Raw genomic sequence first — 14,560 nt, forward strand, 5'->3', positions numbered from 1 at the left:
ATAACCCAGTGATTGTTTACTGCCTGCATGGCCTGATATCAAACAGCCTGGGCTATTGCCACTCCTAAGTTTGTACAGCTTGATGACATAGGACTCAATGTCTGCAGCTCCAGCCATACTCAGTAAATAAAACCAACCATCTCCTAACAACGTTTACTAGATTTATAGCACGTAAGATTTGTTTTCCCAGTTTTATTTTATTCTTTTCAAATTACAACTGGGCATCTCAGTAACTACCCATACCAGAAACAACTCATCTATGGATGGCTGACAGATTTCTGAAACTCAACCCTTCCTTTTCACCTTAGAATCAAATTTAAGCTCCTGTGCTTTGCCTTTAAATCCCTACACAGTTATTGTCCCACTTAGCTTTCTGACCTGGTAGAAAAATACTCCGCCAGCCGCTCTCTCCGCTCCGATTACCTACAACTTACTTCCTCACTCATAACCTCATCGCACGCACGGATACAAGACTTTTCTAGAGCTGCTCCGACTTTCTAGAATGGTCTTCCTCGTCCTATCCAGCTTTCTCCAACTTTTTGTGCATTTAAAAGAGCAATCAAAAGCCATATTTTCTAACTTGCCTACCTTTCCTCTTGTTTTTCAATCTGCACTACTTCCCACCATTTCGTATCCTCCTTCCTATTGTGTGTTACTTCCACCACCTCCTAGATTGTAAGCTCTTCCGGGCAGGTTCCTCTCCTCCTCCTGTATCACTGTCTGTATTTGTGTCATTTGCAACCCCTATTTAATGTACAGCGCTGCGTAATATGTTGGCGCTAAATCCTCTTTAATATTAATAATTTAACTTAAATGTTTTTTTTTGGGGGGGGGGGGGGCTGGGGACTTAAAATGAGGGAAAAGTCAATTTTTTAACCACAACAGAAACAGAGGGGGAAGCTTGCAATGGGAACACTAGTTCCAAGGACAGCTGTCTAAAGCCTAGTATAGATGCTGGATAACTGTTACTGGAAACAATAGTTAGTGATCATTGCCACGGACACATGAAGGAGTGCTGTTTTGCATTGGATCTGGAAAAGCAAATGAATGAAGCTAATAAAACTAAAATTAGGATAACATACACTATGATAAATGTACCAGGCATGTTGCAGGTTTAGGTGGAGCTTCCCTTTAGCAAAATGCATAAGGAATATGTATAGGGTTAAACGATGCCCCCACTCACCCCTGTGATCTGCTGGTAAGCCCACCCCAGTTCATCACTAACTTTTCTCCAGCTGTCAAATCTCATCCTTTCTGTGCCAAGTCAGGCTCTATCCCCTCCCACTTTTTCCTTTACGTTCTGCAGAGTTATCTGCCACTTCCTACAACTACCAGAAAAGAATACATCCAGACCAGGGGCTGACAGGTAACAGGGATCCTCAACACCCTCAAAACTTTCTCCAACTTCATCATGTAATTAAGATAACAGAGATGTAGAGATCCTCCTGGTCACATCAATCCAGACTAGAGTGGTTGCTTAGATGGGGTTTCACCCATAGCTTGGTGAGGTTAATCTTGTGAAGGGCCCCTCCGGAGCAAAGAACCTTGTCACATTTGCAACATGTGTTCCTTCACAACTGTATTATGGTAAAATGAAATCGTGGTAACACAGAAGCACAAAAGACGAGTTGACAATATGTTTTTCTTTAATACAAGTTTAAAGAACAAATGTTCCACTTATAATTCTGGTTTACAGTCAATCACTTTAGGAAAATAGACCATGTAACTAATGATTCTTGTTTATACAAAATGTGTCAATTTAAAATCATTTCAAAGAAAAGAAAATTATACACGGTTTCCAGTAAGAAGACTGCAGATTTGTGTTTACAAATATTTAAAAGCATAAAAATAGCACAAAATGATATTAAAATAATCTTTAAAGTACCTGGTCCCAGCCCATAACAATATATGGAAATGGAGTAAAACATCCATACAAAGTGGATTGTAAGAATGAATTATGACATAGAAATATGAAAAGTATAACATTTATCATAGGAATTATTTCTCCTTATGCTAAAATACTTATAAAGTCTCAGCAGCTGTCAATATGACAATGGTTTAGAGCTCTGCTCAGCATAACACAAGTCACAAATATCAGATTGAACGTGGTACTATGCTAGGCTAACTAGGCTGCAGTGCTAAAGGCATAACTCCAGGATTTTCCAATTACCTTGCAGTGGTACTACCCACACTGAAAGCGTTAAATGCTTGCTAATGTCTAGGGCGATGTAAAGGGCAAATGTTCATAGTTTATTGCCTTGCTCCTGCAGACTTCTCCTCCATGTGTTCGCTCTCCAGCAGCCGCTTTTATAAGTCCATCCAGGCTGCAGCCATAGCCACCAACATCTTCCTCTACAGTGCAAGGCTAGAGGTCCAGCATTGGCATAAGAGATCGTCAGGGGCCCAACCACAAACCGGAGGTCAGATGAAAGAGGAACTGCATCAGTCACCAGGGGACTAAGGGAAAAATATGTAAACGATAACATGCCCCCTTAGGCATAAACAAGCATTAAAACCTTGTAGAGCTGGGGTAGGCCCACTGCAAGGGATGTTTTTTTTTTTTTTTACAGATTCTGGGGTTTAGCTTTAATAATTTATCATGTATACTGTGCTTTCATCTTACAAAGTTTATGGTTATAATAGTGCTAACCCCAGGAAAGAGCTGACTGTCATTGTTCTAAAAATGCTGAATAAAAGAAAGAAAAAGATTGATGCTGAACTAACCTAAACCATGATATGGTGGATGTTCTAAATATAAAGTCCAACTTAACCTTCAAAATAAATCAGCTCCAATCATTCCAGGTTCATCAAAACGAAAAGGTGTTCAATTTCTTGGGCCCTTTCACAGGTAAGTGCAGCATTAATGTGCTAACTGCCACCCCAATGCATCTTTTCAATACACATTCATAAAATACACACATAAAATTCAGCATGCACATTCAGTCAAAGCTGGAGATCTCCAACCAACAGGAACCTTTGCAGTTAAACTTTGTTAATTGCAGAGCTAAAAGTTCTGACTGAGCAGGGAGTGATTATAAAAATTGTAAATTTTAAATAGAGATGTTCTTGTGAATACCTAAAAAGTCCCACAAATTCTTGTCTGTGATAGTAATGAGCAGGGGAGGTGTCAGACCAATAAAGAAAACAATGATACTTCTTCCCTTCATTACGCTGGTGTGGGAAAGGCTTTTCCATTTTGGATATGGACAGTTTTATTCTTTTAAAGCACTGTACAACCCCTTCCTTTAATGTATTGTCTGCTGCCAAGTGACATGTTGTGAATGTATGAATGTAGTCAATGTTTTTTTTAACAAAGAAGATCTTTGGTAAGAAAAATTTAGGTTAAACTCAGAAGACCAAGCACTAATAAGTATACATGATGACAAGTGATGGCATGTCACCGTTTACCTTCTATTGCCTGATATTTACCTCTTCAGGCGCTGAATATATATGTTTAGAAACCATTCAAAGCTCACAGTTCAATTTAGACAAAAAACAAAAATGAACGACACTTATTATCCAGAATATGCAATATCTAATGCAACCTTCCATCCTTTTATACTGTAAGACTGAATTCACAATACATTTACATGCATTCTGATAATGTGCTGTATATCTGTGTTGCCATTTACTCCCAAAAGCATCTAAATGCACATATACAGTAAGAAATGATGTCCTGATGTAAATGTTTTGTGTCATGTGGTGAAAGGCATGGACTAAAAAAAAGTGCAGGCGCAAAATGTCTAAAAATCTATTGAAAGTTATTGGGCAGGAAGTCAATGTTTTATTTAACTGTTTTTATAGTGCTGATATCTTCTGCTGGGTATTAATGTCCATAGTCAATTACTGTCTTTCAGAGGAGCTCACAATCTAATGTCCTTACCATAGTCATATGTACTAAACATAGTATAATTGTGGGTTGTTTTGCGATGCATGAAGAAAGCGGAGCAATCAGATGAAACCCTGGTCAAGATTTAGAGCGTGCACCCCAATTGTTGCATGCATTAAAGCACCATAAGGTGTGTATGGGCCCTAAAGTATCTATTCCAGCCTTTCCCAACCTTTCGAAGATGAGGGGACCCTTAAATTAGCTATCAGGTCTTTAGAGAATCCTTTAATAAATATATCTGCAGCTCACAGTATATTATCATAGTGGCCATTGGGAAGAATGTCATCCTTACAGATAGCCAAAAATATCACTGGTGTTAGTGGTAACTGACCTGAGAGGCACAAATTGCTCTTTGCCCAAAGAACTCCTAACAACCTCTGGAGGAACCCTGGTTCTAAGTGGTGCAGTCTTCAGACTGTATTCTAAAAGGCTAGTGTGTGTGTGTGTGTGTGTGTATGAGCTGTTTTTATAGAAAAATAAGTTAAGAAAAAAATAAGATGCTTAATGCTTACATTTCTAGTGCGTGTCAATTCAAATGTTTGCTCTCATGAAATAGGCATAGTTGCCAGTGATATCTAACACTTGTTGGATAACTGGTTCTCCACTGGGCAAGGAGGTTAGTTCCACTCTGTTGTAAAAATGAGCCACCTGGAATTGTCTGATGCCAGCAGTACCCCTATCACGTTGCAAGGGAAAATTATCAGCATTTTTTTTGCAGAAGAGTGCAGCAGAAATGTGTCACATGACTTGTTTAAGGTCACCTGACAGTGATCTCCTCCAACCCTTATTGATGAATACCTATGGGACAATGAAGGCTCTGCGCTGTACTTTGCATTTTGTACATAAAACATATAATGCATGGTTTATATTAAATATATATAAGTGAATTCATGTGGTATGTCAAGATACTTAGCTATAGATATGTGACATTAGGAAGCCTATCTATAGTTGAGATAAAAGCTGTAAAAGATATGCATTTCTGGAGTTCACTGACAAATCCCTTTGCGTACAAAAGAACATTGTTACTCAAGTGTTGATTTGAACAATTCAGGTTGTAAAACACTTCACAACTTGTCCAACTTTTAAGTGACCCCTTAACAGCTCTTTTTCTGGCTTACTTGTACTTTGCCCTTGGATAACATACTGCAGACAACTGTGACTGAGGACTTACTGAGCTTCCATAAACTGTATATCAAGAGATTTATTTTGTTTTTCTATAGGAGTTGAAGGTAGCACTGCCCTTAGGTTGGATTGATTGCAGATAATTAGTTGTTTATTCCAGCTTTAAAAGTAACTGCTTCTCCTCCTCTGGCACTTCCATGAAGATTGTCTTTCATCTTGAAGTTTTTTAAATGAAGGTCCCAGAAAGAGCCACCAGCAAAAGCCAATGACCACACATACAATAGACTCCACATAGTAACCATCTAGTGTTGTCACACATGTGCCACCAAGTTTGGCACACAACTGAAAGAAACAGAAGAAAAAAGGGAGATGTATTGAGTTTAGTGAATACAAAATATGCTCCTAATTTATCTTTAGGCAGAACTGTCTGGTTTTACACAAAGCTGTTACCTGCACTCCAATCAGTAAAGAGAACAGGAGAAGGAATCAAATCTGCTGATTGTAAGGACAGGTGTTTTTGGTCAAATATATTTATGTTAGAAAAAAAATAGATATATAGACTACATAAAAAAGATTTCAGAGGAATAGAAAAATGCTCATTGTTGCTTAAAATAAAATGATGTTGAAAAGGCAACATATATATACAACTAAAATTATTTATTTAAAAATGGCAGCCAGCTTGTAGGGTACAGGTCACATGTCTGTGCCTTCCCCGGAGTACAGGTCACGTACCCGTCTGTGCCTTCCCCGGAGTACAGGTCACGTACCCGTCTGTGCCTACCACACCACCACTTGGCAGTTCAGTTTATAAATAGCAAAGCAATAAAAAAAAGTGTATTGCATTTCAGTCTTATCATCGGAAGGATGGCAAGGAAAAGAAGCCAAAAAAATACGAAATGCAAAGTGTATGTTTCCTGACATAACTAATGATTATCTAAATGTGCTTTTACAGGGGACTGTATCTTTCCTAAAAATCAAAATGTGGCGATATGAACATTTTGACACAAATTTTTATCAATTAATAGGCTTCCAATAGAAAACGGATTTCCCTGATCACATCAGAAGTAAAAGCACAACTTTAATCACTTTTCTTCCTCTGGGAATTGCAAAAATAAATCACAAGTAATTAGAAGAAACTGTACCACCCTGGAGTTTGACTGATCATCAGCTGATTCTGAAGCTGAAAGTGTGAAAGACATTTACAGCTTCAAGAGAGATTTACCCTTCAATCAGATAACTTGGATTCTATCTTGTGGTGGTCAGTTTAGCACAAAAAAATGTATATTCAGTATATTATTATTAAATATATATCAGTGTACCTCAGCAGCATCATGTCCAGAACAGCTCTGTCCATCTGCTCCAACACACTCTTTACTTGTCAAATGATCCACAAACCAGAGTGCCATAGTAGCAGGCCAATTCCCTCCAAGATTGGACACCGTATTCAAAAGAGTCATGTAGGTTCCTCCAATGAGAGGATCACTTACTTTGGCATTGAAAGCCATGATTGCCACAAACATACTATATAATGCTACCTGCAACGTAAAACAACATTTGTTAGATTATAGGATATTATTAAGGATATTAGCTCAGAACAGATAGGTACAATATACATTAATTAGAGCCTATTTCTGTGCCAACTCATGGTAATTAGATGGTAGTATTTAGAAGGTGGCATGTATTAATCATACAATGGGGAAGGCGGTCACATCTGTATGTGTCTTACCACACCGATGTGTGAGGTTTTCATTTAAAGCGGAACTATAGTTCTAAAATGAAAAATTGTGAGCAGGCAGGTCTGTTTTTGCAGAAAGGACAAGTGTTGCCCCTTTTGTCATAATGTATACTTACCTAGCTGTTTGCTAACACCAAGCTGTACTTGTGGAGCTTAGTGTTTGATCCCAGGTATACTGGCATATGCATGGCTGCTGGGAATGAATGAACTACCACACAAATGCCTGGAAGTTTCATTACTCTGGTCTGGCCAATGTAGATAGTCAAAGATCCATCATCTGAAGGAGTACCAGATGAAGTGGGTAGGGTCCGTGACAGAGTGAGGACAGGTGAGTGTAAAAAATTGTAATCTGTCAACAAAAGAACTGCCTGGTCGCACTTTTTGATTTAATGTTTAGTTTCACTTTAAGATAAGTGATAGTACTGCCCGACATACAGAAAGTTGCAAATTGAAATCAGGCAGTACTACAATAAAGATGTAGTAAAGTAAGGAAAGCACAATCTTTATGTTTAAAACAAGTACACAGTCTGCAGTAAGTATCCAGTGTAATAATGTCCAAAGGAAAAAATATTTCACATTTATCTGTATAGGCAATTCATAGTGGGGGGTGGTTGAGGGGGAAGCAGTGAAAGGAGCTGGAAAAGCAAATCACAAAGTTATGAAGTACACACAGTGTATTATAATCACTCTGCAGAAACAGAAAGAAGAAAATTGTCTCAGTTGGTGCATACACATCTTGTAGATGCAATTTTCTTTCAGACAATTAATGTGCCTTTTGTGTGAGCAAGCTGTTGAGACCGATACAGTGCAAATCTCTTTTTCCTAAGGCGAGCCTTTTACTGAGAGATTAAGTAAACTGCCATTTCTGTGCTGGTACAGCTAGGGTGGTTGGTGTTCTGATCCTCAGCCTTTAATACCTTCTGAATTACTGTGCTAGAATACATTGCTGCTCAGGTGTTCAGCTATTTGCCATTTAAATAAGGGAAGCCACAAAACTTCAGACACATTGCACGTGTGTACACAGCCTTATACTGCTTTACTGATTGCTGAGCAGCAACAATTGCTTCTATAAGATCATTGCTGATGTATTTTCTCCTTGGTATTATTGGTGTGTTAACACACAACTGAATGCTCCACACTGCGAAAACGTCTGCTATTATAGGGTCACACTTGCACACTTACCCTCCCCCCTAAAAAAAAATCCTCTGAAAGTGGTTAAGAATGTATGTAATTTTTCACGTAGTCTTTGGTAAATAAATAATGACAACGTGCAATATTTCATGTGTTCTTAATCTGAGGTTGTATGCTGGATGTTGGAATTGAAAGAGGTTGTACTTTCTTTACCATAAAACTGTATACATCAACATTTATTTGGGGTACCTGTACTAGGGATAAAAAAGGGAAAATATTTTGGTGAAATAATTCAGTGTACACCCACAAGAAGAGTGCAAACAGGAAGATAGGAAGCCTTTCTTCTGCACTGAAAAAATAAATTCCTGCTTGCATTTTTTTTCTTTAGTTCCACCTTAGTTAAAGTGCTAAAAAAATTAAAAAAGAAACTAAAAAGTGAGAGAAGATCTAACTTTCCCTACAGAACACTTACATGGACTAAAAAATCAACATCAACTGTATCAAAAACATGCAGGTATTCTGAAAACTGTTTTGGTATTTCTAGAATATTAAACTAGCAAAATGATAGCACATGGGCAGGACTCTGGGTGTTACCTACACATTAACCCGACTCCAGTCCATAGATAAGTCACTGCATTACAGACATGACATTACAATAAATAATTTGGCTGGATAAATTGTTACCTGATGTAGGGCATAACTCAACAGAAGAACAGCATAGTAGTAAAGAGGGAAGCCTCCTTCATGGCGGATGAGTGGAGTCCACCAAACTAAAAAGGCAAATTCTAGGCCCATAAGCAACCTTTAATAAGACAACAGGCAGAGAAAGATGTTGTTAGAATTGGAGCAGAATAGGAAAAATAAAACATTTGTCTACCGCTTTTCTTTCTTTCATATTTAAAACACTGGGTACAGCAATACCAAAAAAGTCACAATTATGTAAGCGAATATTATAGGTAACCATTTTATTTTTGTCAATACTATGAACAGTTATAAACAAGAAAATAAATAGCTTTTCTTTCAAAGGAATTTAAAATGTAATTTTAATATTAGTTTGAGAGCCATGATGGTCATTGTACATGTAGATCCGGTTATAGAATGACAACACTCTGTATTGGTCTGTAAGTTGTACTACATTGCTATTCTTTACAGGGAGTTCTGATGGACCCCACAGGTGGGGATTTCATTGCTCAATACACAAGCATGAGCTACTGTTGTCATCAGCAAGACCTCTCTGTGAAAAAAAATACCATGCAGCCACTGCAGGAGTACATGTATGTAAAAAGGCAGTGGCTGCAGAAAAGCCTCATCAGCAGCATAGAGATGCCACAATGAATGCAAAAAAAAAAACGAAGACAGCATTTTTTTCTAAAACAAATATTTAACAAATTAATCACACAGTTATTTAAAAAAACTGAATGCTGTTCAATTAAAGTTAAGATGTAATTTAAAATTAACAGTAATAGTCTAAAAAAATGAATAAAATATCATGTAAAATATAAAATGTACAATATTTGTTAGAAAAAATCATGCAAGGACCCATTTAGATCTATTAACGCAACACAGGAGTAAATAGGTACAATGCTAAGTGTATGTAAACACCAATAATGAACCTCCCTTATTTGCTTCCTTGGGGTTTGGTATATATAGCATTGGAAGTATTTTGTTATACCTGTTAACCTTATCAGATTTTCCAGCTGCTCTGTGTAACCTCTACATACATTTTCTATTATCCCAAAAAGTCTTTTACTCCTATGAGTTCTCATTGTGGACAACAGAATAAACAGCTGGCAACAATCCACAAAATTACTGTGTGATCAGTGAACAATATGAATTAGGGTGTTTACATTTGTGGAAGATCAACATATAGTTTTCTGTACTTGCAGGGTCTTTTAAGGGAAAACACAAGGTGAAAAGCATATGTATTATACATGCATGCATCCTAATAAAAAACACCAGACATGACTTACCTAAGGCTCTCTGCCTGTGATGATAGTGCAAGTAACATTACACTTTAACAACCTCACAGAACATGTTATAGTCACAGCAGCCCTCAGGGCTCTAAGCACTGTACACGGGTCACTAATTGTACACAAGGGCTTACCAGGCACCGTTGTATTTAGTTATTTGATAAATACCCATGTCTGCCTAATACAATGGTTGTGTTTTTATTTTTAAAGCATAGCCATTTTTTTTTTAAATAACAGAACATATGTTAATGGACCTTTTAGTTATCATCTTGGTACAGTTAATTTTGAACTATCATAATAAGAAAAGCACCAACAACTATGTAGTATAAAGGCCAACAAAAACAATCTTTTTAGGTGACCTGTTTTGAAAAAGAGATGGTGCATGTCTTATTTTGTTCAATTGTTTTGGTGAATTGGCAGAAGATTCATTTGAATTGGCTTGCCTTATTACAACGCATGTTAAACTTTAAGATATGTGTTCATGAAATATGCTAGGACATACAATTTCTCATTCACTAACCTGAAAGGCATGGCTTTATGGAAGACATCTAAAGGTTTGGGTCCAGCAGTGTACTTGCTGATTATTAAAGGCAGTAATATTTGTAGTGGAACCATTGGTACAGCCAGAAGGGCCAAATGTTCTTTTGGAACACCTCTTTCTACAAGCTTAAGACCCGTAACTGCATCAGCAGCTGAGAATCCAATCTGTGGACAGAAAGCAAAGAACAGTTTAATCCTTTTCACCAAATATAAAGTAGAACCTAGGTATGATAAGCACTTCAGCTGTAATGTCCCCCCTCCTTTTGTGTGCTACATCCCATCCTCCTCCTCTTAGATTGTAAGCTCTTCGGGGCAGGGTCCTCTCCCCCTCCTGTGTCACTGTCTGTATCTGTCTGTCATCTGCAAACCCTATTTAAATGTACAGCGCTGCCTAATATGTTGATGCTATATAAAACTTGTTTATTAATAATACTACTAATAATATAAATCAGATAAAATGTTTATATAGGACCATATAATTAAAGTTACCCTGTAGGAAACAAATATCCAACAGTTTAACGGTAGTTTATTTAGTCTGCTACTAAATAGTCACTGAGCATTTTACATTTCTGGACCATTATTACAATTTCAGAAAGATAAGCTAGTTCTGGAAGTACCTGGGTATGTTAGAATCCCACTGACTTTCACACGCAGCTTATCGCAATGTATAAATTAATAAAAGAAGACTATGTTAAGGGAAGGATCTGTAAGCAATTAGATTGTGCATACAAATTTTGGGCTATTTCAGACTTAACCACACTCCCATTCAATCGAATGAGAAAAGTCTTCACACATTTCATGTCTTCACACAGATGCAGTTGAATACAGCCTGGTCCTTGGAAGCAACAAGTAATTTCTGGCTACACAGTTGCTTTTTCCTGCAGTGCGGTGTAGTTTGCTGCTCCTGGGCACATACCCACTGCAAGTTTGAAAGGAGCCATAAGCACTCGCCTAAAATGTTTGTGATCATCTAGGGAGAATCTGGCCTGTACAGCAGTCCCTTGACACAGTTTATCAATTTACCACAACAAGGCTGATGAACAACGGATCAGGATTGGGGTGCCACTTGCTCATCCTCCCCTTTCCATAGAACAAAAAGCGATGTGTGTATAGCTCTTGTTCATTCATCTGACATCTATAAACGTCTGTACAAGGCCTTAGCCTTCCTCTGATGAAAAGCCATAAAGGAGTGTTTATGCTGTTATAATTTAACAAAAGGTCTCCATAATCCTTCCAGTTCTTCAGGTTATATCACATTTAGAAATAACTGGCACTAGGATACTCTTTGTAGCTTATTTGTTAATCAAATAATCATGTAGTTGTAGCAAAAGAGGAGCAAACACAACCTGCAAGGAAGATATTCAAGATAATATGTAGCAAATATTTTTTGTAAGATAAGTTACTTTACTAAGATAAGTATTTCTACGTATAACTGTTTTTCTGAAAGGATGAATTCAATAAACTGCATTTAATAGATGAGGATGTTGACATCATCAGCTACATAAAAGTCCTCTGTTATAAACGTCTGGATCCTAGTGGTAAACTGGTATTTGTAGAAATAAACAAGAAATCATATTTTATCTATAATTCTCTGTTATATACAGAATGTATGTGTAAAGGGTCTCTGGATCTCATAATACTGTGTAATATATTCTTATACACTTCAATGCTTGAATATAGAACGGTAGGTTTTTTTTTGTTTTATGTGATAATGTAAGCTGAAATGCTATAGATATCATTATCCCATCTAACATTGTACATATTGGAAATTCACAAAGACACAGACTCACCTTCGCTGTTAGAATCATGAGGCAAAATTTAAGGACGGCAGGCATCTTGACTATACTGAACAGAAGACTATATGCTTCTTTCACGCTCTGTGTCTCTTCTCTAATAGCTCTTCCTGGGGAGTTTTCTTTTTTCAGAAGAGCAACTAAAGTTGTGGTAATGAAAAATACCATTCCCCAAAAGAACAAGAAGTCTGGAAACAAACATAAATAAGAAATATTTTAATAACTTTTCAATTGACAAAGCACGTTAAATTACCTGCTAAACAATTCAGGAAAAGGATCAGTGAAGGCTGGATTTAAAAAATCTCTGCAAGACTGGAGAAGATAGACTATCATGGGAGAACCTGGGTGATCCAGCAAACCTGGAATGGGTTCCTAAAAAATCATTGCTATTAGTTGGCAAATGTTTTCAGTCCTGGATCAGATCCGTTCCAGGTTCTAACAATCAATGGCACCCATTCATAATTCTGCTCATGATGAGATTGCAAAAATAATTATAATTAAGAGTTTTAACTCTTTGCCTTTTGCATGATAAAAATACATTTAATTTGAGCTTTTAGAATCACAACCAGAAGAAACAGTATGTGGTAATACAATCTGTGCCGACCAAACAGTAATCAAAGGTTTAAAAATAAACAATTGTGCATTCCTTCTTGTTTGCAATATAAGCACAAACACGTACATACAAGCCTGTGACGTGATCTGATACTGCCTTAGTTGGTCAGATTTAGGCTCAGTAGTGTTATGGTATAAGGTCAGACAAATATCTGAATGTACTGGGTGAACAGGTTTTCCCTGCACTTATTCTTTCTTTGCTGATGGCACGGGCATATTCCAAGATGGCAGTGCCAGGATTCATTTGTCTCAAATTGTGAAAGGGTGGTTCAGGGAGCATGGGACATCAGCTTTTACACATGGATTGTTCACCACAGAGTCTAAGGCTACGTACACGTCAGATGATTCTCGTCTGATAATCGCCTCAGGGCTAGTATTGGACAAGAATTTGGCGTGTGTACAGTGCCCGTTGTTCGTCATCCGCCCTGACAGATCCACGGACAACAAACGACAAACGATCCTTATGAAAGTAAAAGGGAGAGAGCACAGCGGGCTGCCGATCCGTTGTTCTCCCCTCTCCATAGAGCAGAATGGTGCTGTATGTACAGCACTCATTTATTCATCTTTCAGTCTTTTGCTGTTGGAAAGGATTTTGCAAGATCCTTTCCAATGAAAACTATTGTGCATGTTTGCATGTTTACGTAGCCTAAGCCTTAAACTCACTAAGAATCTAGGATGTGGTGGAGAGGATTACAAATCGGGATATGCAACTCCAGAATCAAAGCTAAAGGTGGTCCAATGTAGACTATATATATATATATATATATATATATATATATATATATATATATATATATATATATATATAATAAAGAAAAATACACACACACACAATCAGTAACCAGTCCATTGCTTCTTGTGCTCCAATCATTTAACAAATGGAGAAGAAGGATAGCCTGAACTGAAGGGGTCTAATAAAGAATCAGTAGAATCTGCAAATAAGTAAGATAAAGTAACAATTTATTCCATAAAACATACCTGGAAGAGTAACCATCCCTTTAGGCTGTGGTGTGGACCTTAGGTACTTGTTGCAGAAGTCTTTAGATTCAAGCGCAAGAAAGAGAACATTACCCATGAAGTATCCGGCTGTTTGCCCCACTGAATTGCAAGTAGAGGCATACCCCACATTTTCTCTGGACAGCATAGTGAGAGCCCAGCCATCCACAGCAACATCTTGCGTGGCAGCCAAGAACTCAAACAAGAAGAAAGTAGCTGTTAAAGCAAACATGTCAGGTCCATGATCACCTCCGAGAAGATCATCCACTGTAATCGATAGGAATACCATAAATAATCCTATCAAATACTGAGTAGGAACCAACCAGGATTTCCTTCGGCCAAACCTTTTGATGTAGAGAGAGTCCACTAATGGTGCCCAGAGCAGCTTCAGGCTAAATGGCCAGAAGACAAAGCTGAAAATGGCTTGGTCTGTATAACTAACGCTTTTACTCTGGAGGATTAAGGGAATACTTCCTGCTAGTCCCAGAGGAATTCCCTGCAAAATGTATAGGAAGAGCAGCAAAAGAATATTTCCAAGCTCTCCTCTGACACCTGTAAGTCCTCTATGTGCAGGCACTTCCGAGTCCTGAATCAACGCTTCTCTGTCTTCTTGCTCCATTGAACAGTTTTGGTCATTACTATTAGTACTAGGATACGAATAGTGCTGCCGACGCTGCCTGCTATCTTTTTGAGCGAGCGTCATTTCCTTTACGTTCTTTGGCTTACTTGAACTGATGAAATGTTTAATCTGAATCCAAAAAGATAAAAAAAA

At 37.7% G+C, this 14,560-nt stretch overlaps 1 protein-coding gene across 1 annotated transcript in view; it reads right to left on the reverse strand.

The window, feature by feature from the left end:
• Window positions 1-1,628: 1,628 nt before the first annotated feature.
• The window catches only part of SLC33A1 (solute carrier family 33 member 1), a 17,919-nt gene continuing 4,987 nt past the window's right edge, over window positions 1,629-14,560 (reverse strand). Inside the window, exons 2-7 of the mRNA XM_072408007.1 lie at window positions 13,771-14,536; window positions 12,178-12,368; window positions 10,368-10,552; window positions 8,562-8,679; window positions 6,331-6,546; window positions 1,629-5,353 (exon numbers count right to left, since the gene is read on the reverse strand). Of these exons, the coding sequence (XP_072264108.1) occupies window positions 5,174-5,353; window positions 6,331-6,546; window positions 8,562-8,679; window positions 10,368-10,552; window positions 12,178-12,368; window positions 13,771-14,491 (1,611 nt within the window). The 5' untranslated portion in view covers window positions 14,492-14,536 and the 3' untranslated portion in view covers window positions 1,629-5,173. The remainder of the gene's footprint in view (window positions 5,354-6,330; window positions 6,547-8,561; window positions 8,680-10,367; window positions 10,553-12,177; window positions 12,369-13,770; window positions 14,537-14,560) is intronic.

This window comes from Pyxicephalus adspersus, chromosome 4 (assembly GCF_032062135.1).
Source record: "Pyxicephalus adspersus chromosome 4, UCB_Pads_2.0, whole genome shotgun sequence".
NCBI classification, from domain to species: Eukaryota; Metazoa; Chordata; class Amphibia; order Anura; family Pyxicephalidae; genus Pyxicephalus; species Pyxicephalus adspersus.